The sequence below is a fragment of the Gilbertella persicaria genome (assembly GCF_025201335.1).
Source record: "Gilbertella persicaria strain CBS 190.32 chromosome Unknown B0P05scaffold_36, whole genome shotgun sequence".
NCBI classification, from domain to species: domain Eukaryota; kingdom Fungi; phylum Mucoromycota; class Mucoromycetes; order Mucorales; family Choanephoraceae; genus Gilbertella; species Gilbertella persicaria.
The window spans coordinates 169239-188055 of NW_026251997.1; the positions used below are offsets into that span (position 1 = coordinate 169239).

At 38.4% G+C, this 18817-nt stretch overlaps 11 protein-coding genes across 11 annotated transcripts; 7 read left to right on the top strand and 4 right to left on the bottom strand.

Annotated features, from left to right (window-relative positions):
* The first annotated feature begins 84 nt into the window (after positions 1-84).
* B0P05DRAFT_552533 (uncharacterized protein) lies at positions 85-1850 on the top strand. Its single transcript, XM_051579483.1, has 4 exons — positions 85-555; positions 603-702; positions 753-989; positions 1033-1850. The coding sequence occupies exons 1-4, from the start codon at positions 147-149 to the stop codon at positions 1766-1768; spliced, it is 1482 nt and encodes a 493-aa protein (XP_051432343.1). The 5' UTR covers positions 85-146; the 3' UTR covers positions 1769-1850.
* B0P05DRAFT_202252 (thioredoxin-like [2Fe-2S] ferredoxin-domain-containing protein) lies at positions 1838-2851 on the bottom strand. The gene is made up of 3 exons (XM_051573204.1): positions 2646-2851; positions 2129-2593; positions 1838-2080 (listed from the first exon to the last, which is right to left on the bottom strand). Exons 1-3 carry the CDS (start codon positions 2748-2750, stop codon positions 1907-1909), a joined length of 744 nt encoding a protein of 247 aa, XP_051432344.1. The 5' UTR covers positions 2751-2851; the 3' UTR covers positions 1838-1906.
* An 82-nt stretch (positions 2852-2933) lies between these two features.
* Positions 2934-3865, bottom strand: B0P05DRAFT_552536 (FAR-17a/AIG1-like protein). The gene is made up of 3 exons (XM_051579484.1): positions 3481-3865; positions 3400-3434; positions 2934-3344 (listed from the first exon to the last, which is right to left on the bottom strand). Exons 1-3 carry the CDS (start codon positions 3692-3694, stop codon positions 2940-2942), a joined length of 654 nt encoding a protein of 217 aa, XP_051432345.1. The 5' UTR covers positions 3695-3865; the 3' UTR covers positions 2934-2939.
* A 306-nt stretch (positions 3866-4171) lies between these two features.
* B0P05DRAFT_202277 (Aldehyde/histidinol dehydrogenase) lies at positions 4172-6321 on the top strand. The gene is made up of 8 exons (XM_051573205.1): positions 4172-4405; positions 4449-4750; positions 4800-4862; positions 4927-5044; positions 5086-5197; positions 5242-5323; positions 5378-5792; positions 5838-6321. Exons 1-8 carry the CDS (start codon positions 4336-4338, stop codon positions 6194-6196), a joined length of 1521 nt encoding a protein of 506 aa, XP_051432346.1. The 5' UTR covers positions 4172-4335; the 3' UTR covers positions 6197-6321.
* B0P05DRAFT_552544 (transmembrane amino acid transporter protein-domain-containing protein) lies at positions 6170-8220 on the bottom strand. Its single transcript, XM_051579485.1, has 6 exons — positions 7904-8220; positions 7536-7859; positions 7261-7457; positions 6974-7208; positions 6701-6925; positions 6170-6652 (listed from the first exon to the last, which is right to left on the bottom strand). The coding sequence occupies exons 1-6, from the start codon at positions 8138-8140 to the stop codon at positions 6206-6208; spliced, it is 1665 nt and encodes a 554-aa protein (XP_051432347.1). The 5' UTR covers positions 8141-8220; the 3' UTR covers positions 6170-6205.
* A 390-nt stretch (positions 8221-8610) lies between these two features.
* Positions 8611-10085, top strand: B0P05DRAFT_589630 (Peroxin-3; the record flags this gene model as incomplete). The annotated part of the gene is made up of 5 exons (XM_051582749.1): positions 8611-8768; positions 8810-9150; positions 9195-9477; positions 9524-9965; positions 10011-10085. 5 exons carry the CDS (start codon positions 8611-8613, stop codon positions 10083-10085), a joined length of 1299 nt encoding a protein of 432 aa, XP_051432348.1.
* A 435-nt stretch (positions 10086-10520) lies between these two features.
* On the top strand, positions 10521-12021 carry B0P05DRAFT_552551 (ATP-NAD kinase-like domain-containing protein). The gene has a single exon (XM_051579486.1). The coding sequence runs from the start codon at positions 10589-10591 to the stop codon at positions 11867-11869; it is 1281 nt and encodes a 426-aa protein (XP_051432349.1). The 5' UTR covers positions 10521-10588; the 3' UTR covers positions 11870-12021.
* On the top strand, positions 12022-13674 carry B0P05DRAFT_552553 (major facilitator superfamily domain-containing protein). Its single transcript, XM_051579487.1, has 5 exons — positions 12022-12209; positions 12252-12374; positions 12419-12744; positions 12793-13090; positions 13133-13674. Exons 1-5 carry the CDS (start codon positions 12051-12053, stop codon positions 13667-13669), a joined length of 1443 nt encoding a protein of 480 aa, XP_051432350.1. The 5' UTR covers positions 12022-12050; the 3' UTR covers positions 13670-13674.
* Positions 13675-14239, bottom strand: B0P05DRAFT_552556 (microtubial binding protein). Its single transcript, XM_051579488.1, has 4 exons — positions 14158-14239; positions 13878-14108; positions 13769-13826; positions 13675-13716 (listed from the first exon to the last, which is right to left on the bottom strand). The coding sequence occupies exons 1-4, from the start codon at positions 14189-14191 to the stop codon at positions 13683-13685; spliced, it is 357 nt and encodes a 118-aa protein (XP_051432351.1). The 5' UTR covers positions 14192-14239; the 3' UTR covers positions 13675-13682.
* Positions 14240-14356: 117 nt separating this feature from the next.
* B0P05DRAFT_589634 (tryptophan synthase beta subunit-like PLP-dependent enzyme) lies at positions 14357-16038 on the top strand (the record flags this gene model as incomplete). The annotated part of the gene is made up of 7 exons (XM_051582750.1): positions 14357-14435; positions 14482-14559; positions 14598-14878; positions 14920-15075; positions 15132-15191; positions 15245-15875; positions 15920-16038. The coding sequence occupies 7 exons, from the start codon at positions 14357-14359 to the stop codon at positions 16036-16038; spliced, it is 1404 nt and encodes a 467-aa protein (XP_051432352.1).
* Positions 15993-18204, top strand: B0P05DRAFT_202525 (HAD-like domain-containing protein). Its single transcript, XM_051573206.1, has 6 exons — positions 15993-16166; positions 16207-16264; positions 16323-16540; positions 16582-17044; positions 17090-17326; positions 17384-18204. Exons 1-6 carry the CDS (start codon positions 16099-16101, stop codon positions 17828-17830), a joined length of 1491 nt encoding a protein of 496 aa, XP_051432353.1. The 5' UTR covers positions 15993-16098; the 3' UTR covers positions 17831-18204.
* The last annotated feature ends 613 nt before the right edge of the window (positions 18205-18817 follow it).

The window sequence follows — 18817 nt, forward strand, 5'->3', positions numbered from 1 at the left end:
AAATACCAGTGGACATCGGTCCTTTAAAACATTTGATCTGCCCTTTTTTTGTGACTTTTTTCAAACTTCTTTTTTTTTTTTCTCTTTTTTTTTTCTTTCCAATATAGGCGTAACTTTGTCTTTAAGCCTAGACATATCCATATTTTATGGCTAAACAAAACTTTAAACAACGTCGCCAAGGCAAATTTAAAAACAATGCTCCTAACCACAAAGTCAACAAACCAAAGAAGCCCGAACCTATCAACCACAGCATCAAAGGCCCATTGTTTGAAAAGTCAAAATTATCAAGTGCCTGGAAATTCAACCGAAAAATCGGTCCTGGCCTTGTCAATGGCCAAAACACTTGTTTTTTAAATTCGGTCTTGGCCTGCTTGACCTATACGCCTCCTTTGGCACAACATTTGCTGAAGCAAGAACATGGTCCTGTCTGCCACATCGAAGGATTTTGTGCCTTGTGCTCGATGGAAAAGCACGCTGTGCGTTGTTTAAAGGACGACAAGAGTTATGCTAAAGGAGCTGCTATTCTTCCTCGTTACTTTACGAGCAATTTAAGAGGTAAACTATTGTTCTTATCAATTTTTGTTGCTAATGTTCCATATAAGCTATTTCAAAAACATTGCGTCTCGGAAGACAAGAAGACGCTCATGAACTTTACATGTTTTTATTGTCTGCTTTTCAAAAAGCGTCCATTCAGGGATTAGGGTAACATCTTTGTTCATGCTAAGCCACTCTTATTGACATGAATTTTATAGAAAGTTACCACCCAAAGTGGAAGAGACAGCTCTGATCTACCAAATCTTTGGTGGTAAACTTCGATCTCAAGTCAAGTGTTACAGCTGTAAAGCCACTTCCAACAATTACGAAGCCTGTCTTGATCTCAGTGTCGATCTTGGCAACAAGGCCAATTCGATCGAATCAGCACTTGACAACTTTACTAAAATCGATGTGATTGGCAATGATGATCCTAGCAACCGATATAAATGTGATGCGTAAGTCTTACCATGGCATTGACATCAAGCTCATCATCTATAGTTGTAAGCAAATGGTCAAAGCAGGCAAACAAATGACCATTGATGAACTTCCCATGATGCTCACGATCCATTTAAAGCGTTTTGCTTTTGATCTTCAACGTGGCTATATGCGCAAGATCAATACAGATGTTCAATTTCCTCAAGCGCTCAATATGGCACCTTATGTTAGCCAAGAAAAAAAGGTCAAGGAAGCCAACTATAGATTATATGCCGTCCTTGTTCATTTTGGTCATGGATGTGATTCTGGGCACTACATTGCTTATGTCAAAGCACCGAATGGTCAATGGTACCTCATGGACGATGAAGATGTGACGCCTGTCTCGATCAAGCAAGTGTTATCGCAAAAGGCCTATATGCTCTTTTATCAACAAGAATCGCCTATTCAAGTCACATCATCACCACCTCTTGTGCCTGTCAAAGAAGAAATCAGTGCCAAGAAGGTATTGGTGACGCCTGAAACTAAGAAGCCTACAGAAAAGAGAAGAGTTCAACTTATTGAACCTACGGTTGAATCAGACAATCCTCGTGCATGGACAGTTCAATCGTCTGAAAAGCCCCGACGATCCATGCGTGGCAATTTATCTCCTCCTACCTTCAGTGCTAATGTCAGCGATGATAGCATTTGGGCCATTACAAGTTATGAAGAATTCAAACGTAAACAAAAAGCCAACAAAAGACGTGTCTTTAGAGTCAAGTTGGAATCCAAAAAATCACCATGGCATGTTTCTCCTTATTAAAAAAAGAAAAAAAAGTATAATATGATTTGTAAATATACCTTTTCCTTTTTTTTTTCTTTAATAAAACACTACAAAAAAAAAAGAGACACACGCATGTATTATATATACATTTTCTTTAATCCTTTTGTTTCTATGCTTTTACAAATCATCACGAACTTTGAAACCAGGACCATAAGGTTCAGAATTCAATGAAGTATAGACACCAGGAGCATATTCACAAGTATGACGACCACTTTGAGGACCAGGTGTGACAGGCTTACCGGCCTTCAAGTTTTCCAAAAGTTTGACAGTTGTTTCTGGTGTCAAGTCTTCCTATAGAAATCATCAATCATTGATCATTCAAATAAAAAAGATACTTACGTAGTAATCATCATTCACAGCCATGACAGGAGCATTCACACATGCACCAGCACATTCAACTTCGACCAAAGTGAATTTGCCATCCTTGGTAGTCTCACCAACCTCAATACCGAGATTTTCCTTGATGGTATCCAAGATCTTTGTAGAGCCACAACCACCCAATTGACAAGGAGTTGTTGTGCAGAGTTGAAGGAAATGTTTGCCTACTGGTTGACGGTTGTACATGGTGTAGAAAGTAGCTACTTCATAAACACGCATAGGAGGCACTTCCAAGAGACGAGCAACTTCGTTCATAACAGAGATAGAAGTGAAGCCATGTTGTCTTTGACCAAGATCTAAAAGAGGCATGATGGCAGCCTTTTTGTACTGTTCAGGGTACTTTTTCAAAATTTCGCTAATGCGCTTCTTGTTCTCAGCATCAAATTCAAAAGGAATGTTGGGGTTGTTTTCAGGTGTGTCACGGTGCTGATCAAAAGTGTTAGTATATGCTTCATTGTGTATCTCTTTCTCTTACGACAAAAATAGCATCAGAGCGAGCAACAGGAGAAGTGTACAAGGTACGCTTGGCAAAGACGTTGCGTGCAACTGCAGCTTGACGAACAAGAGAACGCATAGAGTTCATTGTAAGAGAAGAGGGGGGTGAAGGTAATAAAAAGAAAAAAACACCCCCTCCCCACACAACATCCGCTGGATGAAAACCCAGCAATCGCTGCTTAACCGATGACAATAAAATTTTTTTGTGACGTCAAACATGAGTTCTCTTTCTTATATACATCGGAGATCTAAATCGAAATTATGCAAATAACAGTTTTTAGTCTTGTTTTTTATTAAGATGAACAGCATGCATCTTTTGATGTACTATGGCACCAAACTCATACATGCCCCAGGCAAGTATACCAGCACCCACAAAGAAAGCGGTGCGCATACCTAAAGTAAAACTACCCAAGAAGGGATAAGGCCAGTATCCATTCACAGATTGACAATACCAAGACCATACATAATAGAATGCAGCAAATCCATAAATAACACCTACATGACGATTGGATCGTTTAAACTCAACATCAAACGCCAAGAAATCAATCCATAAGAAGACAGCAGGAAACAAATGCAAAGTGAAATCTAAAAAGAGAGGAATACCAGGTATATCTTCAGGAATCAACAAGTGTGGGTCAAGTAGCATCATAGACCAATACAAGACACTGATTACACCTTCCAACTAAAAAAAAAAAAAAAAAAATAAGTAATCTATACTAAAATAAGCGTTGTCTTACAGGTGTAGCAATGTTCGTGACAGCTTCATGTATCGCTTGTATTGTATTTAGTATATAGGTGCCTGTATTTATTAGACTTACTTGAAGAGAACTTGGGAATAAAGTAACGCATGATTTTGAGTCCAAATGCAATGGTTGCTGTAGTTAAGCCAAGAATGGTTAAATACTGATATTGTCCACCAAAACCAAGGGCATAAGGATTATCAAATTCATTTGAGTGAATTCCTTTGAGTGCATAAATGTTGGAGACAAGTCCAACTGTATTGAAGATAAGACTTGCTTTTGAAGGTGACATATTGAATGAAGTAAGAAAAAAAAAAATAAACAAAACTAAGCTATCCGTGATCGGAATTCAATTATTTCCGCTTATTCAGCCAAGTGATGTGTATATGTGTGTGTGTGTGTGTGTGTGTGTAATTACTCTTGGTTTGTACTCCAAGGTTGACTTTTAACTTTACCCATAGTCTGGTTAAAGATAGTCTAAATAGAGTAGCTACACATGTCTTCTCAATAGTGCAATTATTTAGAAAATCACTTGTGTTCACTATATACGAATAATTTCCTTTTTGTAGTGTCAAAATTAATTTTTTTTTTTTTTTTGTTCTCATCTCAAGATGGCATTACCCAATCTTTGGAAGATCTACTCTTCATTTCGAACACCCGAAGAAGAAAGACAGTTTTCTCGATCAGCCTTTTTCAAGTTTAGTGGCTATATACTTTCTTGTATTGTCATGACAGTATTTGCTTCAAAATACAACACAATCAAACAATTGAAAATGTAACCACTGCCCAATTCAGTAAAGTCGTGTCCTACAACATATATATATCATCTTTTGATTCATTTTACATGATGCGCCGCCTAAATCCATCCTAGATCACAAAAAAAAGAGAATAAAAAGAGCCCTTTTCTTTTCAGAAATAAAAATAAACTTGACCATGTCTGCTTATACTCCTGTTGAACAAATTCCTGTTATTGTTAAAAACTTGCGCGATCAATTTGACACAGGTAAACAAACACCATAAAATAAATTATGTTGACTCTAGTTCAGGTTTAACCAAGGACCTCGAGTTTCGTAAGCAACAATTAGCCAATTTGAGTCGTTTCTGTGAAGAACAGAAAAAGACACTGTGTGATGCTCTTTGGAAGGATCTGCGTAAACATGAAATGGAGTGTGACGTGGGTGAAATTTCCTCTATTATTGCTGAGTGTGCTTTTATGATCAAGAACTTGGATAGTTTTGCTAAACCTACCTATACCAACAAGCGTTTCTTGATGAATGCTGCTGACAAGACATTTATCAGAAAAGAAGCAAAAGGTGTTGTTCTTGTGATTGGTGCATGGAACTATCCTGTAAGCTATATAAATGCAACACTAGGTCACTCATGATCTTTCTTATTAGGTTAACTTATTACTGATGCCTGTGGTGGGTGCTATTGCAGCTGGTAACTGTATTGCCATCAAGGTAAGACGTGCGGGAGGGGGTGAATTTACATAACAATAAATACTAAATTTAATCCTTGATATAGCCTTCTGAAGTCTCTCAACATACGGCTGAAGTTATGGCTACAGTCTTGCCCAAGTATTTAGATCCCCGCGCCTATCATGTGATCACAGGCGGTGTACCTGAAACAACTGTCGTTTTAGGTAATTGTCTTCTTATTGATTTCATACTCATCTCTTGTTAGAAAATCGCTTTGATCATATCTTTTATACGGGTAATGGTGAAGTAGGTACTATTGTTATGACAGCTGCTGCTAAACACTTGACACCTGTCACACTTGAATTGGGTGGTAAATCGTAAGTTGACCTTAGGTTTGCTTTAACTCAGTCTGTCTTTTTAGTCCTGCTTTTGTGACTGAAGATGCTGATGTGAACATTACGGCCCATCGTCTTTTATGGGGCAAATACTTTAATAACGGCCAAGTAAGCATATGGACTTTATCTCTATTTAAACTCACTTCTCTTTTTTTTTTTTAGACTTGTGTTGCACCCGATTACATCCTTTGTGCTAAAAGTAAATTAGAACCACTTTTGGAAGCTTTCCGAAAGACAGTGGTTGAATTCTATGGTACTACACCTCAAAAATCAAATTCATATGGTCGTATTGTCAGCACACGTCAGTTTGATCGCTTAAAGGGTATGTTAGATGCCTGTGATCCCAGTACAGTGGTTATTGGTGGTGATACAGATCGTGATGATCTCTTTATTGCACCCACTGTCGTCAGTCCTGTGGATCCTTACAACCATCCCTTAATGAAACAAGAGATTTTTGGTCCTATTCTCCCCATTGTGCCTGTCGAAGACATGGATGAAGCCATTCGTATCGTGAACTCAAAACCTCAACCTTTGGCTCTCTATGTCTTTGCTGGTGCTAAATACAACTATAACAAAAGTAAGTGTTTGACTTCCTGTCCATAGACTGACGATGTTTATCTAGTTTTGGACCGTACTTCTTCTGGTGGTGTTCTTATCAATGATATCTTGATGCATCTTCAAGAACTTTCTTTGCCTTTTGGTGGTGTTGGTCCCTCTGGTATGGGTAATTACCATGGTGAAAAGTCCTTTGAGACCTTCACACATTACAGATCCACCATGGTCAAGGATTTAATGTCTGAATCTGTGGTTGCCTGTCGATACCCTCCTTACAACCAAGACAAGAAAAATATCTTGGGTGTCCTGGTCTATGGTTTACCCCCTAATCTGGGTAGCAAATTCTCCGCGATTTCAAATGTCTGTGGTTCATTTTATAAATTCCTTTTCAAGAAGCCCAAGGCTGATCTCGAAAGCAAGCTTTAATGTGTTTATTTAAATAAAACTTGATAATGTACCTGTGAAAGCCATGGAAGAAGCAATGAAAATCAAACCATAATTTAAGAGTTTGGTCTGAAAAGACATGGTGTCACCAAATAAGCGTAGGTTACACACCAAAGGGAAAATACCAGAAATCATAAAGGAAAAGAAAGCACCCAACAAAGACATGATCTTATCAAACCCGGGAATAATATAAGCCAAGACCACAATAAACGCACTCACACAGATCTTTCCAATGCCGGTCAAGGTAGGTTCACGCCAACTTCCCTTTTCGCACCAGGATTCAAGCCAAGTACCGTTAAATAACCAGAGCTGCCAACTGAGGTTGACTGGGTTGACAGTCAACCCATATTTAGCAATCGGGTTCATGGCAATCAGCCACACAGCAAGGCGATTCAAGGTTTGATTGTATTCAGGAATAGCCACAATGTTTTGCGTGATCTTTGGGTAGGATAAATGTCAATCTACATCCTCTTGGATGTTGCTTACCTCTTGCATGGTGTTAGATCCAAACATTAAATAACCAGAAGCAGCAACACCAAAATAGACAAAGGTGGTAGCCACATAAGTCCAGTTGACCATCTTGTGATATTGTTTAGGGTTTTCCATATCCCGATACACAGTTGGGAATACAGCATGTCCAGCAAATCCCGCCATAATCAAGCCAAACGATAAACAAGTCGAATTCCAAGTGGATGGCCACATCTCTGTATCCTATCAATGAAGATCAATATCCTTCTTGTTTATTGAGACTGAACTTACAGCAGGTTCGATCAAACTACCAGGTGCATCTTTCTTGCTAAGACCATCAATAACCATAACTGTAATGATACTAAAAGCACTAATGATACCCAATAGACTTGTGTACGATAAATGACGAACAGGCAGGAACAACATGGGTGTCAAGATAAAGAAAGACAATACACGTACTTCTTTGAGCGTAAAACCAGGAAAGAGGGAATCAATGCCGTCACCAAGTAAGACAACCAATGCCACACTATCACCATTTAGAAAAAAAAAAAATTCTGACGTTGTCATCATGACTTTACCTGCTTGTGATCAATTCTGTAATAAACAAAGCAGTGACCCAAATTCTACCTTTTAAGCCAAATGCCAAAGCACCCATATCACCATACGTTCTTGATTCAGGATCAATATCCAAGCATCGCTGTAATAACTTAGCAGTATAATTGGTTAACCCACAACAAAACACAAATACAGACAAGCCTACAACCCAACCAGCACACTTTCAACAGATCAGTAACCAGTCATTCTTACGTTTTCCCTCTTTTTTTTCTTTTTTTTTTTTTTTTTTTTTTTTTACCTTGAAACCCAAAGGTAAAGCCAAAATACCAATACCAATCAAGATATTGATCGAATTAAAAATCGACTGTGTAAAAGAGGATTTTTTGCTTGAGGTAGGGGGATGGGGTTCATATCGATAATCCTCGGCTACTGTACCTACACTGCGAGTAGACAATACTTTGTCTAAATGAGAGAACAATAGAGAAGCATGCTCATTCATTGTGCTTGAGCTTCCACCTGGACCTGATTCAATACGGGATAGACGAGACACAGATGTCTTGGAGGGTATTCTTGACATATAACCTGATGAAATAGCAGAGTATTTGTCTTCTTCTTCATCATGCTTTTTATATGGATAAGTCAACAATCGTATAGAACAATACTTACAACAGGGCCATTGGGTACAGCTAAATTCTCAGCCATAAACATCATGGATGTACGAGAATAAGACCCAACAAAATCACCAATTCTTTCAGACAGTGTGCTTGTTGTACGTTCAATAGGTATATGCTCATCGACATGGTGAATACTACCATAAGGGTGTTCAGGTGAGAGTTGAGAAGGGTGTAGATTTCTTATACGAGGTACGTTTGAACTATTATGTGTCTTGTTTGGTATGTCCATTATACAAATATAAAATAAATAAAAAGAAATAAAAAAGAATCTTTCTTTTTATAGGGCTATCGTTTGAAACCCGAATTTTTTTTCCTTTTTTTTTTTTTCTATGCAAGCCATCGTCTTTGAAAATACAAAGTTTATATTTATTCCTTTCTTACACATGAGATCAAATAAAGAAGACGATAAACAACTCCTTTTTTGTCTTCACTTACAGAAAATATATATATATATATACATAGGCTGTCAAAAAAAAATATATATGTTGACACAAAAATAGGGGGTGGATGAAGCAAGTTTCAGGTCTAAACTGTATCAGATTTGACTCTGCCCCCCCCTCCCCTTGATCTACAAAACGCTTTGTTGATGTGTCAAGAACAACAACAACAACAGTGACCGTTGATAGATTTCAATCTCAGACATTGATGCTTATCAATCCTCAGTCTTTTCTCTCTTTTTTCTTTTCTCACCCGTCCTCAATGCTTACCTACATCAAAGATTACGTAAAAAGACATCGTAAAGGGATTTTGGTGACAACAGCTATTGCTAGTGGTAGCTATTTTGCTGGTAAATATGCTACTCGTAAAATAAGAGATCTTCAAGACAAAGCTGCTGCTGATAGACTTGCTAAAGAAAAGTAAGTGATAATAATAATAATAATAATAACTCATCCTGTAGTCTCAAACGCCGTTTTCAACAAAACCAAAATGACTGTGTGTTTACTGTCTTGTCTCTGTTGCCTACATTGGGTGACCAGTTATTGGATGCAATGAATATTGAGAAGGATTGGGCTAAACTTCAAGAGTCGCGCAAGTTGGAAAAGATTGAAGCTAGATTAAGAAAGGAAAGAGAAATAGCTGAATCATCAAAAGAATCCATAGAGGAGACAGCCCCACTTGACTCCAGTCTTGGTAGTCTATCTACGTCTGTTCAGTTAGAAGAAGCAGATCATCCTCTTCCTGCTGGTATTCTAGATAAAAAAGAAAAGCATTTACTTTGGGAAGAGATCAAGATAAAGAGTAAGTGAAGAACCCATAGAGTATTTGTTATTGAACAAGCATAGGTTTTACACGTAGTCTGACAAGTATCTATACTGTCACTTTATTGACTTTATTGACACATATCCAATTGAACTTGTTGGGTCGATTAACTTATATTTGGTCTGTGTCTGTTCTGAATAAAAATGAACCCACCATTCGATTACAACAAGAAGGACAAGAGGATGTTGGTTTTATACATCCTCAAGTGGAGCGTATGTTTCTGAGTGCAACTTGGTGGCTACTTCATGCTGGATGGAAAGGATTAGCAGCTCATGTACAAGAAGCAGTAGAAGAACATGTCTCAAGGTAATAAACGAGAATGATGACAGTGTTGATTGATCGTCTCTACTAGTATTCCTTTAAAGAGTACACTCAACTATCAAGAAGCCATTGCCCTTTTAGACAAAATACGTCATCGCATTGAATATGGAGAAGATGGTCAACCCATCAGTTATCGTGCTTGGATGTTACCCGAGACAAAAGAACAAGAAGCTGAATTGATGACAGGTGCTGGGTTTGAAAAAGAAGAAATCATGCAAGATGGGTCTCTTGATAGACTGCTTGATGAAACCAAGGATTTTATCGATAGTCCTGATTTTAATCAAGTGCTTAAAAGCTGTTTAGATGAAGTGTTTCAAGTGTTCGATCAACATGCTTTTGTGTCTGCTTTATTACCACAACAGGATGAGATGCCTCATATGGATAATGATGAGAAGCGTGTCTCATTGGCTAATCTATTGCCTACCATTGGCAGACAAGCGCATTTAGTGATTGCAGGCAATGAATACTTGAATGTAAGTCTAACCTGATTGATTCTGTTGATTGACTCTGTTGATTAGGCATTTGCATATATCAAAGAATTACAAGCTTTTTCTGCTCTTATTTATACACATTATGATGACCAAGACGCATAAAATAAATCCCCTCTCCCCTTTTTTTAAACAGGTACAGAAAATGAAAGTTTTTTTTTTTTTTTTATTTTCTGGACAATCAACACCTAAAGGTAATAGAAAAGTAATGTATAAATGACTTATGAATATTATTATTTAGCTTCCATGTATAATAAAACATCCCCTAAAGACATACTTAAGAATATCTTTTTCATAGGTGCTTTTGTTCTCTTTGCTTTACCTCTTGTTTTTTTTATATGTGTGGGTGTGTATTACAGAGACATAAGGATTGGAAAACCATCATGCGTGGTGCGCTTTTTGTCTTTATGCTGTTATCTTGACACGCCTACTTCTTCTTTAGTCAATTATTATCAGAATCCACAAATGTTAGTGTTGTATGTCCTTAAACAACAACAAGATAGACTAAACCAAATAAAAGTCATGCTTCTTTGTGTACTTCTTATGACTATTTTTAAATAAAAATAAAAAGTTTTTTTTTTCTTCTTTCTTTCTTTCTTTCTTTCTTTATGTCTCTCTCTATCACTGTTAAAAATAAACAAAACAAGGCTATTGAATTAACCCTAGTGAAGCATCACCTTGAAATAAAAGATACAACAACAAAAGAACTTGTTTCTTTTGATCATATCTATGCTATTCAATCTGTATCAGATACACTTTTGATTTCTATCGCTACTCCTACTGAACAAGAAGAACCACAACAACAAGCAACAATTAGACCTCCACCAAAGCGATGGATACGTCGTACACTCGAGTATCAAGGTGCTGCGGCTCATTTTGTCACACAACTTCAACAACAGGCTTTACCTAAGCAACCTACTTTTCAAGACACCCAGATTCATGTGATTGTCAATCCTACAGCCGGTCAACGACGGGCTGAGCAAGACTATGCTGAGATCGTGTTGCCTATGTTACGCACTGCTGGGTTTCAACAGATCCACAAGTGTTCCAAGGCACAAAGAACACAGTTGGATGCCGATGCAATCGTGATTGGCATGGGAGGTGATGGTACGTTGCATGATCTCATCCACCAGTACCAAGGACCCTTTCGACTGGGTGTGATTCCTGCTGGTTCAGGGAACGCATTTGCCCTGGGCCTTGGTATCGAGAGTATTGAACATGCTGTCCTCAAGATCATTCATGGCAAACACACACCCTGTTATAATATGCGTGTCCAACTCGGCCATGCTACACAAGACCAGGACTGGGAAGACCATGTTGTGCATGATACAGATCCCATTCAGCTATTGGTGGTGATGAGTTGGGGTTTTCATGCTCAAGTGGTTAGTAAAGCAAGGTATTTGCGATACTTGATGGGCAATCAACGGTTTTCATGGGTAGCTATGTTCTTGCTCAAGTTTCTGTATCAGTATGAAGGTGAATTAGTGCTTAATCATGTTCAACAGTATTGTTTGGGTGAATGGCAGCCTGAGCAAGACAAGATCAAGCTCACGCAAGAAAAGAAGTTTACTTATTTCTTAGTCAGTAAACAACATTCGTTGGAAAAGGGATTCAAGATCACCCCTTTTGCTTCTGCCTTGACAGAGGATATGGATGTACTTGTCTTGCGTGATGTGGATGCAGATACATTGACCAAGGCTAGTATGGATGCCTTTCAAGGTGGTCAGCATGTGAATTCTCTTGAGGTAGAATACTTTAAGGCCAAACAAGTCTTGTTGCGGGTCAAAGAGAAAGCAGAACTTTGTCTGGATGGTGAGATACATCAGTTACCAGCAAAAGGAGTAGTGGATCTCCAGGTCATCTCGTCTGGATTCACTGTGTTTAATTAGAGACATGCATCTATATACCTGTGTTTGATTGGATCAAATGTATGGGAATTTTGTTCATTTGTATCAATTCTAAAATATGCAAAAAAGGGTTTTAAATTCAGAACAAAGTAACCGCGTAGTGTAACCATCGTTTTATATAAAAGAAAGATTAGTTTTTTTTTTTTGCTTTCATTATCATATTATGGAAAAAGACATTGAACTAGAGAAGATCTCATCAGAAGAGGTATCAGACAAAGTCTCTTTTGTTCATGAAGATCTTTATTCTCCAGAAGAAAAAGCCTATTTAAGAAAACTGAATATCAGATTATTGCCTCTTGTTTTCTTGATTGTGTTTATACAGGTAAAATCAACAGACAATAGTATCCACTGATGTCCATTCTAGTTTTGTGATAAATCAGCATTAAGTGTGGCAGCTGTATTGGGTATTATGGAAGATGCTGGTCTCTCAGGGAGTCAATTCAGTTGGTTAGGATCGATCTTCTACCTTGGTTATCTTTTATGTCAAGTAAGTCAAATACAGATCCACCAAGGCTTAACTTGAATATTTAGGTGCCTAATCATTATTGCATTCAACGGCTGCCTATTGGTCGTTATCTTGGCTCTGTATTAATTGTATGGGGTGTTGTGATGGGATTAACCGCTGTCTGTCATACGTTTCCCCAACTGCTTGGGTTACGGTTCTTACTTGGGTTCTTTGAAGGTGTTACGTATCCTTGTATCTATATCACCATGAATACACTCTATCGTCGTTCTGAACAGTCTCGGTGCTGGGGATTTCTCGGTATCAGTACCGGTATGGGGACTGTCTTTGGTGTGGTGATTGCTTATGGTTTAGCCCATATGGACCATGTTGCTGGTTTCCGAGCATGGCGATGGTAAGCAATCAGTATGAATGCTTATAAATTCATCTAGTCTATGATTAGGGGCTATATTGTGTTTGGTATAGCCACTGTCTTGATTGGTATCTTGACCTTTTTCTGCTTGATTGATCACCCACATCATCCTCTCCTTAAAGTGACAAAGGCAGAGGAGCAAGTGATTGAAGACAGAGCCCGTGATAACAATGTCGTCAGAAACACGACAATCAAGCGAGAACAGATCTTGGAAGCCTTAAAAGAGCCTCGTCTTTGGCTTATCTTTATTGCCAACACACTCAACTGTCTTCAGAATGGTGGTCTTGTCACGTTTAGTACTTTACTTGTGGAAGGACTTGGGTTTTCAGTAAGTCATGTATATGTAAATATATAAACTGACTTGAGTTAGTCATTAACAGCCATTATCTTACAAGTACCAAATGGTGTTGCTGCGGCATTGTTTGCTATCGGTGCTGTCTTGATGGCCAACAGAATAGGCCAGAACACATTTACAGGGATTGGCGCAGCCCTGGTGTCTTTATTAGGCTGTGTCTTGATGGCCAGTATACCAGGCACACCTAAACTTGTGGGCTTCTATCTGACTTGGGCCATGACAGGCGTCAGTGCTCTTTTACAGACACTGGTCTCCAACAATGTCTCTGGTTATACAAAACGTGTGTTTTACAATGGTGTCAATATGGTGGCTATGACCATAGGTAATTTCTGTGGTCCATTGATGATGAATCAAGATCAAGCACCTACTTATGTGGGGGCCATGGTCGGGTTCTCAATTACCAATGTGCTTGTGATTGTTTGCTTTTTAGGTGTCTATTGGGTCATGAAACAAGAAAATAAGCGTCGTTTAGCCAATCCTCCTGCTGAGAAATCCAACGTCTATTTGGATTTAACAGATCAACAAGATAAAAATATTATTTATAAACTATAATTTCTTTCTTTATTTAATATAAACCAAACGTATTTTCACCAGAATATCTAATCATCATGTGAGTTTATGAGGGGGATTTAAAATCCACAGACGACTTACGTTATATACAAGAAACCATCTTCGTCTTTATGTTCTTCATAGATAGCACTCATCAGAGCTATGAACAGATAAATACACACACACACAAGTACACATCATGATGACTTACCAGCAGTAGGAGGCAAGATTTCATTCACAAAGATAAAGATAGCCTTTTCTGGACTCAACTTGATTCTCTTTCGAATCACATAGACAAATTGACCTACAGTCAAGTCTGCTGGAACCAAATACTTTTTTTTATCAATCGTAGGTATGTCACTCTTTTCCACTTTTTCGCAAATCACTGGAATACGGTCGGGGTATTTCTGTCGAATTCGCTCTGCTTCTGCCTTACGCTTTTCTATTTGAACTTGGTCAGTTCATTCATACATATATATAATTCATCTTACCAAAAGGATGTTCGTCTTTAAACTTGGAACGCATAACCGCAGTAAAAATAATAAGATGAGAAAATAAATAAAAAAGAAAAAAAAATACAAAAAAAAAAAGGAGGTCGCATAATATTTAAATAGACGTCAACACATGATTCAACCTGATGATGATTTACATCTGATTGGCTGGTTTTATTTTATTTTATTTTATTTTGTTATGCTTCCACCCGTGACAAACACGATACGTGATGGTGTAGGGTTGACTCCTATAGTCAAACTTACACCTCATAAGAAGGGTAAGCTACCATGATGAGGACGCATGACTCATGACCATCGACACAGTCCATCTGTTGGCCAAGTTAGAATACACGAATCCGACTGGCAGTAGTAAAGATAGACTGGCCAAGTATCTATTACAAGGTAACAATCAATCATTGTTGAGGTACTTATCGCAATAGAAATCGAGAAAAAGAAAACGTTTGATAAACCCATCAAGACATTGATTGTACCTACTTCAGGTAACTTGGGTATCTCTTTAGCCACTTTGGCTCAACAAGCCTATCGTATCATTGCCATCTTGCCCGAACGTACTTCCAACGATCGTATTGCATTATTGAAAGCGCTAGGTGTTGAAATCTTGCGTTCACCTAATGAAGTTCGGCCTGAAGCACCTGAAAGTGCTCATTCAGTCGCTGCTCGTTTAGCTGAACAACTGCCAGATGCGATGGTGTTGGATGAAGTAAGTGAGATGAAAAACCATAGGATTATTAACAGGATCAGTCTCAATTGCGTGATTGGACAGCCTATCATGATCTAGCAGAAGAAATCCTTCAACAGACTCATGGGGAACTGGATCATGTCTTTGTAGGTGTTGAATCAGGTGCTACCGTGACAGGTTTGGCGCGTTACTTGAAGTCCAAAATACCTGATGTGAAGGTAATTAGATAGACAGACAGCCATCAGAGAAGGAGGGAATATTGATCGTTGCATAGGTCATTGGTGTTGCACCTGTCGATTCTGTCTTTGGAGAACAAAGTCATCCTGTTCGTTGTGTAAGTAGCTAGATTGGGGGAAGGGAAGCCTATAGGATACTGATGTTCATCAGGATTGGAAAATAGAAGATTTAGGCAACACCAGTATGCCTGCCAGTCTTGATCCTTCTGTGGTCGATGCATGGATTAAAGTATCAGACCAAGAAGCGTATTCGATGGCACGTCGCCTTATTCGTCAAGGCATCTTGGGTGGTCCTTCTTCAGGCGCTGTGATGGCTGCTGCCATACGTCATGCTGACACTATCACAGATCACACAGCACACGCTGTCATTGTGTTGAATGATTCAGCCAAAAACTACACTAGTACTCTCTTGTCGGATGATTGGCTGTTTGAGCATGCATTGGCAGATGACACCATCACGCGTGAATTAGAATACCTTGCTCAGGATAGATACAGAGCAGCCAGCGTAGAAGATCTACAGCTACCTGCTGCCTTGACCATTGAACCGAGTACGACCGTATCGCATGCTTTGGATTTAATGCTTCAAAGAGAATACTCTCAATTACCAGTGATTCGTCATCGTAAATTAGTAGGATATGTGTCTATGGCCAGCCTAGAAGATCATTTGGAAAAGGGTACCACTGCCTTGACAGATCCTGTCGAGAGATCCATGTTTTCATTCAAAAAGACTAGCAGTGGTGCCTATCAAGTTATTACGCCTGATACAAGTTTAGCTGATTTAGGTAGCGTATAGGCTTCGTTGTTCAGTGATTGACGTCTTTATTAGCCAAATTCTTTGAAAAGAACTCTTTTGCTGTGATTACAGATGCTCAACGTAAATGGTGTTTAGGTGTAGCTACGAAATATGATTTGATTAGCTTTTTGCATCGACGTCAATTCTTGTAAAAAAAAAAAAAAAAAAATCTTTTTTTCACTCTTTTTTTTTTTCTTTTCAATAAATAAGGAATGAGTTGTCTTCATGAAATGATCTTTGAAGGCCTCTGTGCCATTTGTGGTCAGACAGTGAATACCAAGTAAGGGTTTAGGTCAATAGATACACACTGACTTTATTAGTGCCAAAGATCATATCAACATGACACACAACTCAACAGGGATCACAGTCAGTTTAGTGGTATGTACCTTTTTTTTTTTTTTTTTGTTCATAGAGACCATCTGCTTATTATCTCTAGGAAGCAGAAAGACTAGAGAAACAAGATGAAGAACGTCTTTTGAAAGAAAAGAAACTGTCTCTTATTGTCGATCTCGATCAGACAGTGTTACATGCTACTTGGGAACCTAATATTGCTAACTGGGTCGATGAACAGAAATCAAATAACGATCCACACGTACAAGATTTACGTACATTTTCATTGGATGGCAGTATGAACAAATATACCATTAAACTAAGGTAATTCACCTCATAAAAGACGCCATGTTGATTCAAGATAGACCTGGATTAGATGCATTCTTAAACGACATGAGCCAGTATTACGAAATGCATGTCTATACCATGGGCACACGATCCTATGCCAATGCCGTCGCAAAAGAGATTGATCCCAGTGGCCGATTATTTCAGGACCGTATATTGACGCGTGATGAGAACAAAGACAAAAGCACCACTAAAAAATATCTGGAACGCCTATTTCCTCATGATCGGTCCAAAGTCGTCATTCTCGACGACCGTGCTGATGTATGGGACTATTCGCCTAATCTGATACAAGTCAAGCCCTATGAATTTTTCTATGGTATTGGAGATATTAATGCGCCCAGCAATCGACCTGTGATTGTGGCTGAGGATGTTCATTCGGCTGCTACTGGTAGTAGTCCTGTAAATAGACAAGAATCACCCTCAAGGCCGAATTATATCCCTGATCCTAACGATACAGACAATATCTTATCAATTGTGAAAAAGGTAATCCTGTTTGATTGAATGGTTGATGATTGACTGTATGTCTAGGTACTGATGGATGTCCATGCTGATTTCTATGCTCAAGTGGACAAAAGATCCAATACGGCGGATATCTTGAGTAGACTGAAATCAAAGATCCTTCAAGACTGCCATCTTGTGTTTTCAGGTGTCATTCCACTTCAAACAAAACCACAGGACTCTTCCATCTGGAAAATGGCTTGTTCATTTGGTGCTCAATGTTTTGAAGATTTAACGGGTAAAGCCACCCATTTAGTAGCAGCAGCTGTAAGTCATACTTGATTACCATTCAACTCATCCAATTCCATATCTATCTATATATAGCCAGGTACCAATAAATTCAATACAGCCATACGTTATCAGCACATCAAGATTGTCTATCCAACATGGCTTACGAATTCCATGTGGCATTGGAGAAAAGAAGAGGAAGATCCTTTTTTAATCCCTCATAAAAGAGAAGGATCCAATACGTCTGAAGTGGAGAATCCAGAAGAAGCTTCCCTTGATTTTGATGATGGATTGGATTTTGATTGGGAGGATGATGAAGTGGATGCCATTCTAAACTCAGATGAAGAGGCACCTTCAACACAACGCCATAGTGAAACTGAAGAAGAGATAGAAGATTGGCTAAATGAAGAACTAGAACAAGAAGAGAATAGTGACATAAAAAGCTTTCAAAGTGACAGTGAAACTGAAGACTTGAAACGCTCTCGCAGTGATGACGAAGAAGATTTACCACCTTTAAAAAAGAATGAGTTTTTTTTTAATTGAATAAAAACTTTTTTGGGATTTTATAGTGACGTTGATCCATGTTTTGCTTGATGGATGCCCACATATAATTAAGGCGTCTTCGCTTATTACTGCAGTCAACTAAAAAGTCTTCTGCTTCTTTGAGTGCATGATCATCTGCTTGTTTAAGGTAGTTTGTCTTGACCATATTCTGATATTCTACTTTAAGATCAAAATAAGATCGTTTGGTGCCCTTGGGTGGTGGTGTTGTTTCCAAAACACGAATATAGTCTGGGAAGTTTGTCTTGAAGAATTTCTTGATACGACTATAGTCTGCTTGAGCATGGACATAGCGATGACAATAAGCATCAAACATGCGCTGAGATGGAATGTCTACAGGCTTCATACTACTATGGGGTTCATACACTTTCCGTTTACGTGTATCAGCTAGTTATCTAGTGAACAAGACAGGATAGAACAAGACAGAAACTTACCTTCCTTCTTGAGAGACGAAGAAGAAGAAGAAGGTAATGCTTTTGAAGCATATTTCTTATTAGCAGAAGAAGGCTTCAAAAGAGTCGTTTTTTCTATGGGTGAAGTAGGTGGTTTACCCTTTTCAGTTGGATTGATAAGATTAGAACGATCTGTATCCAGCCCTTGATGCTGTAATAATTCATAGGCTTCTCTAGCATTGTCTGCCACTGTTTGTTTTTCAGTAGTGGAATAAAATGGCCATTGCCAGATTTGAATTTCCTTGTATAAGTTTGGCTTTAAACAAAACTTTTTACGGTCATCTTTTTTGATAGGAATGCCTACCTAACCACATCACATAAGGCACGTAATTGTAGATAAGTTGACTTACAGATTCAAGAATACGCTTCACTTCTAATTGTTCACATTTCTCTTGTTGCTTGCGATTCAATGATTTGACCAACTCAATCAAAGACCATGGTTGTAAGGCTAATCGTTGAATGATACGTACCCGAATAGGGTATTTGGATTCATTAGGATATTTGGATTCACTAACTG

Excerpts from the sequence above, each read along its gene's own strand:
- B0P05DRAFT_552533 (XM_051579483.1), top strand. The coding sequence starts at position 147 with ATGGCTAAACAAAACTTTAAACAACGTCGCCAAGGCAAATTTAAAAAC. Across the intron at positions 556-602 it reads CTTTACGAGCAATTTAAGAG|CTATTTCAAAAACATTGCGT; the intron begins GTAAACTATTGT and ends GTTCCATATAAG. Across the intron at positions 990-1,032 it reads AACCGATATAAATGTGATGC|TTGTAAGCAAATGGTCAAAG; the intron begins GTAAGTCTTACC and ends CATCATCTATAG.
- B0P05DRAFT_202252 (XM_051573204.1), bottom strand. The coding sequence starts at position 2,750 with ATGAACTCTATGCGTTCTCTTGTTCGTCAAGCTGCAGTTGCACGCAAC. Across the intron at positions 2,594-2,645 it reads CTCGCTCTGATGCTATTTTT|CACCGTGACACACCTGAAAA; the intron begins GTCGTAAGAGAA and ends ACTTTTGATCAG. Across the intron at positions 2,081-2,128 it reads CTGTGAATGATGATTACTAC|GAAGACTTGACACCAGAAAC; the intron begins GTAAGTATCTTT and ends TGATTTCTATAG.
- B0P05DRAFT_552536 (XM_051579484.1), bottom strand. The coding sequence starts at position 3,694 with ATGTCACCTTCAAAAGCAAGTCTTATCTTCAATACAGTTGGACTTGTC. Across the intron at positions 3,435-3,480 it reads TATTCCCAAGTTCTCTTCAA|CGATACATGAAGCTGTCACG; the intron begins GTAAGTCTAATA and ends ATACAATACAAG. Across the intron at positions 3,345-3,399 it reads TCACGAACATTGCTACACCT|TTGGAAGGTGTAATCAGTGT; the intron begins GTAAGACAACGC and ends TTTTTTTTTTAG.
- B0P05DRAFT_202277 (XM_051573205.1), top strand. The coding sequence starts at position 4,336 with ATGTCTGCTTATACTCCTGTTGAACAAATTCCTGTTATTGTTAAAAAC. Across the intron at positions 4,406-4,448 it reads GCGCGATCAATTTGACACAG|GTTTAACCAAGGACCTCGAG; the intron begins GTAAACAAACAC and ends ACTCTAGTTCAG. Across the intron at positions 4,863-4,926 it reads GTAACTGTATTGCCATCAAG|CCTTCTGAAGTCTCTCAACA; the intron begins GTAAGACGTGCG and ends TCCTTGATATAG.
- B0P05DRAFT_552544 (XM_051579485.1), bottom strand. The coding sequence starts at position 8,140 with ATGGACATACCAAACAAGACACATAATAGTTCAAACGTACCTCGTATA. Across the intron at positions 7,209-7,260 it reads ACAGAATTGATCACAAGCAG|TGTGGCATTGGTTGTCTTAC; the intron begins GTAAAGTCATGA and ends AAATGGTGATAG. Across the intron at positions 6,926-6,973 it reads GTAGTTTGATCGAACCTGCT|GATACAGAGATGTGGCCATC; the intron begins GTAAGTTCAGTC and ends CTTCATTGATAG.
- B0P05DRAFT_552551 (XM_051579486.1), top strand. The coding sequence starts at position 10,589 with ATGTCTCTCTCTATCACTGTTAAAAATAAACAAAACAAGGCTATTGAA.
- B0P05DRAFT_552553 (XM_051579487.1), top strand. The coding sequence starts at position 12,051 with ATGGAAAAAGACATTGAACTAGAGAAGATCTCATCAGAAGAGGTATCA. Across the intron at positions 12,210-12,251 it reads TCTTGATTGTGTTTATACAG|TTTTGTGATAAATCAGCATT; the intron begins GTAAAATCAACA and ends TGTCCATTCTAG. Across the intron at positions 12,745-12,792 it reads GGTTTCCGAGCATGGCGATG|GGGCTATATTGTGTTTGGTA; the intron begins GTAAGCAATCAG and ends GTCTATGATTAG.
- B0P05DRAFT_552556 (XM_051579488.1), bottom strand. The coding sequence starts at position 14,191 with ATGCGTTCCAAGTTTAAAGACGAACATCCTTTTG. Across the intron at positions 14,109-14,157 it reads TAAAGACGAACATCCTTTTG|AAAAGCGTAAGGCAGAAGCA; the intron begins GTAAGATGAATT and ends AAGTTCAAATAG. Across the intron at positions 13,717-13,768 it reads GATGGTTTCTTGTATATAAC|ATATTCTGGTGAAAATACGT; the intron begins GTAAGTCGTCTG and ends CATGATGATTAG.
- B0P05DRAFT_202525 (XM_051573206.1), top strand. The coding sequence starts at position 16,099 with ATGAGTTGTCTTCATGAAATGATCTTTGAAGGCCTCTGTGCCATTTGT. Across the intron at positions 16,265-16,322 it reads GGATCACAGTCAGTTTAGTG|GAAGCAGAAAGACTAGAGAA; the intron begins GTATGTACCTTT and ends TATTATCTCTAG. Across the intron at positions 17,327-17,383 it reads CCCATTTAGTAGCAGCAGCT|CCAGGTACCAATAAATTCAA; the intron begins GTAAGTCATACT and ends ATCTATATATAG.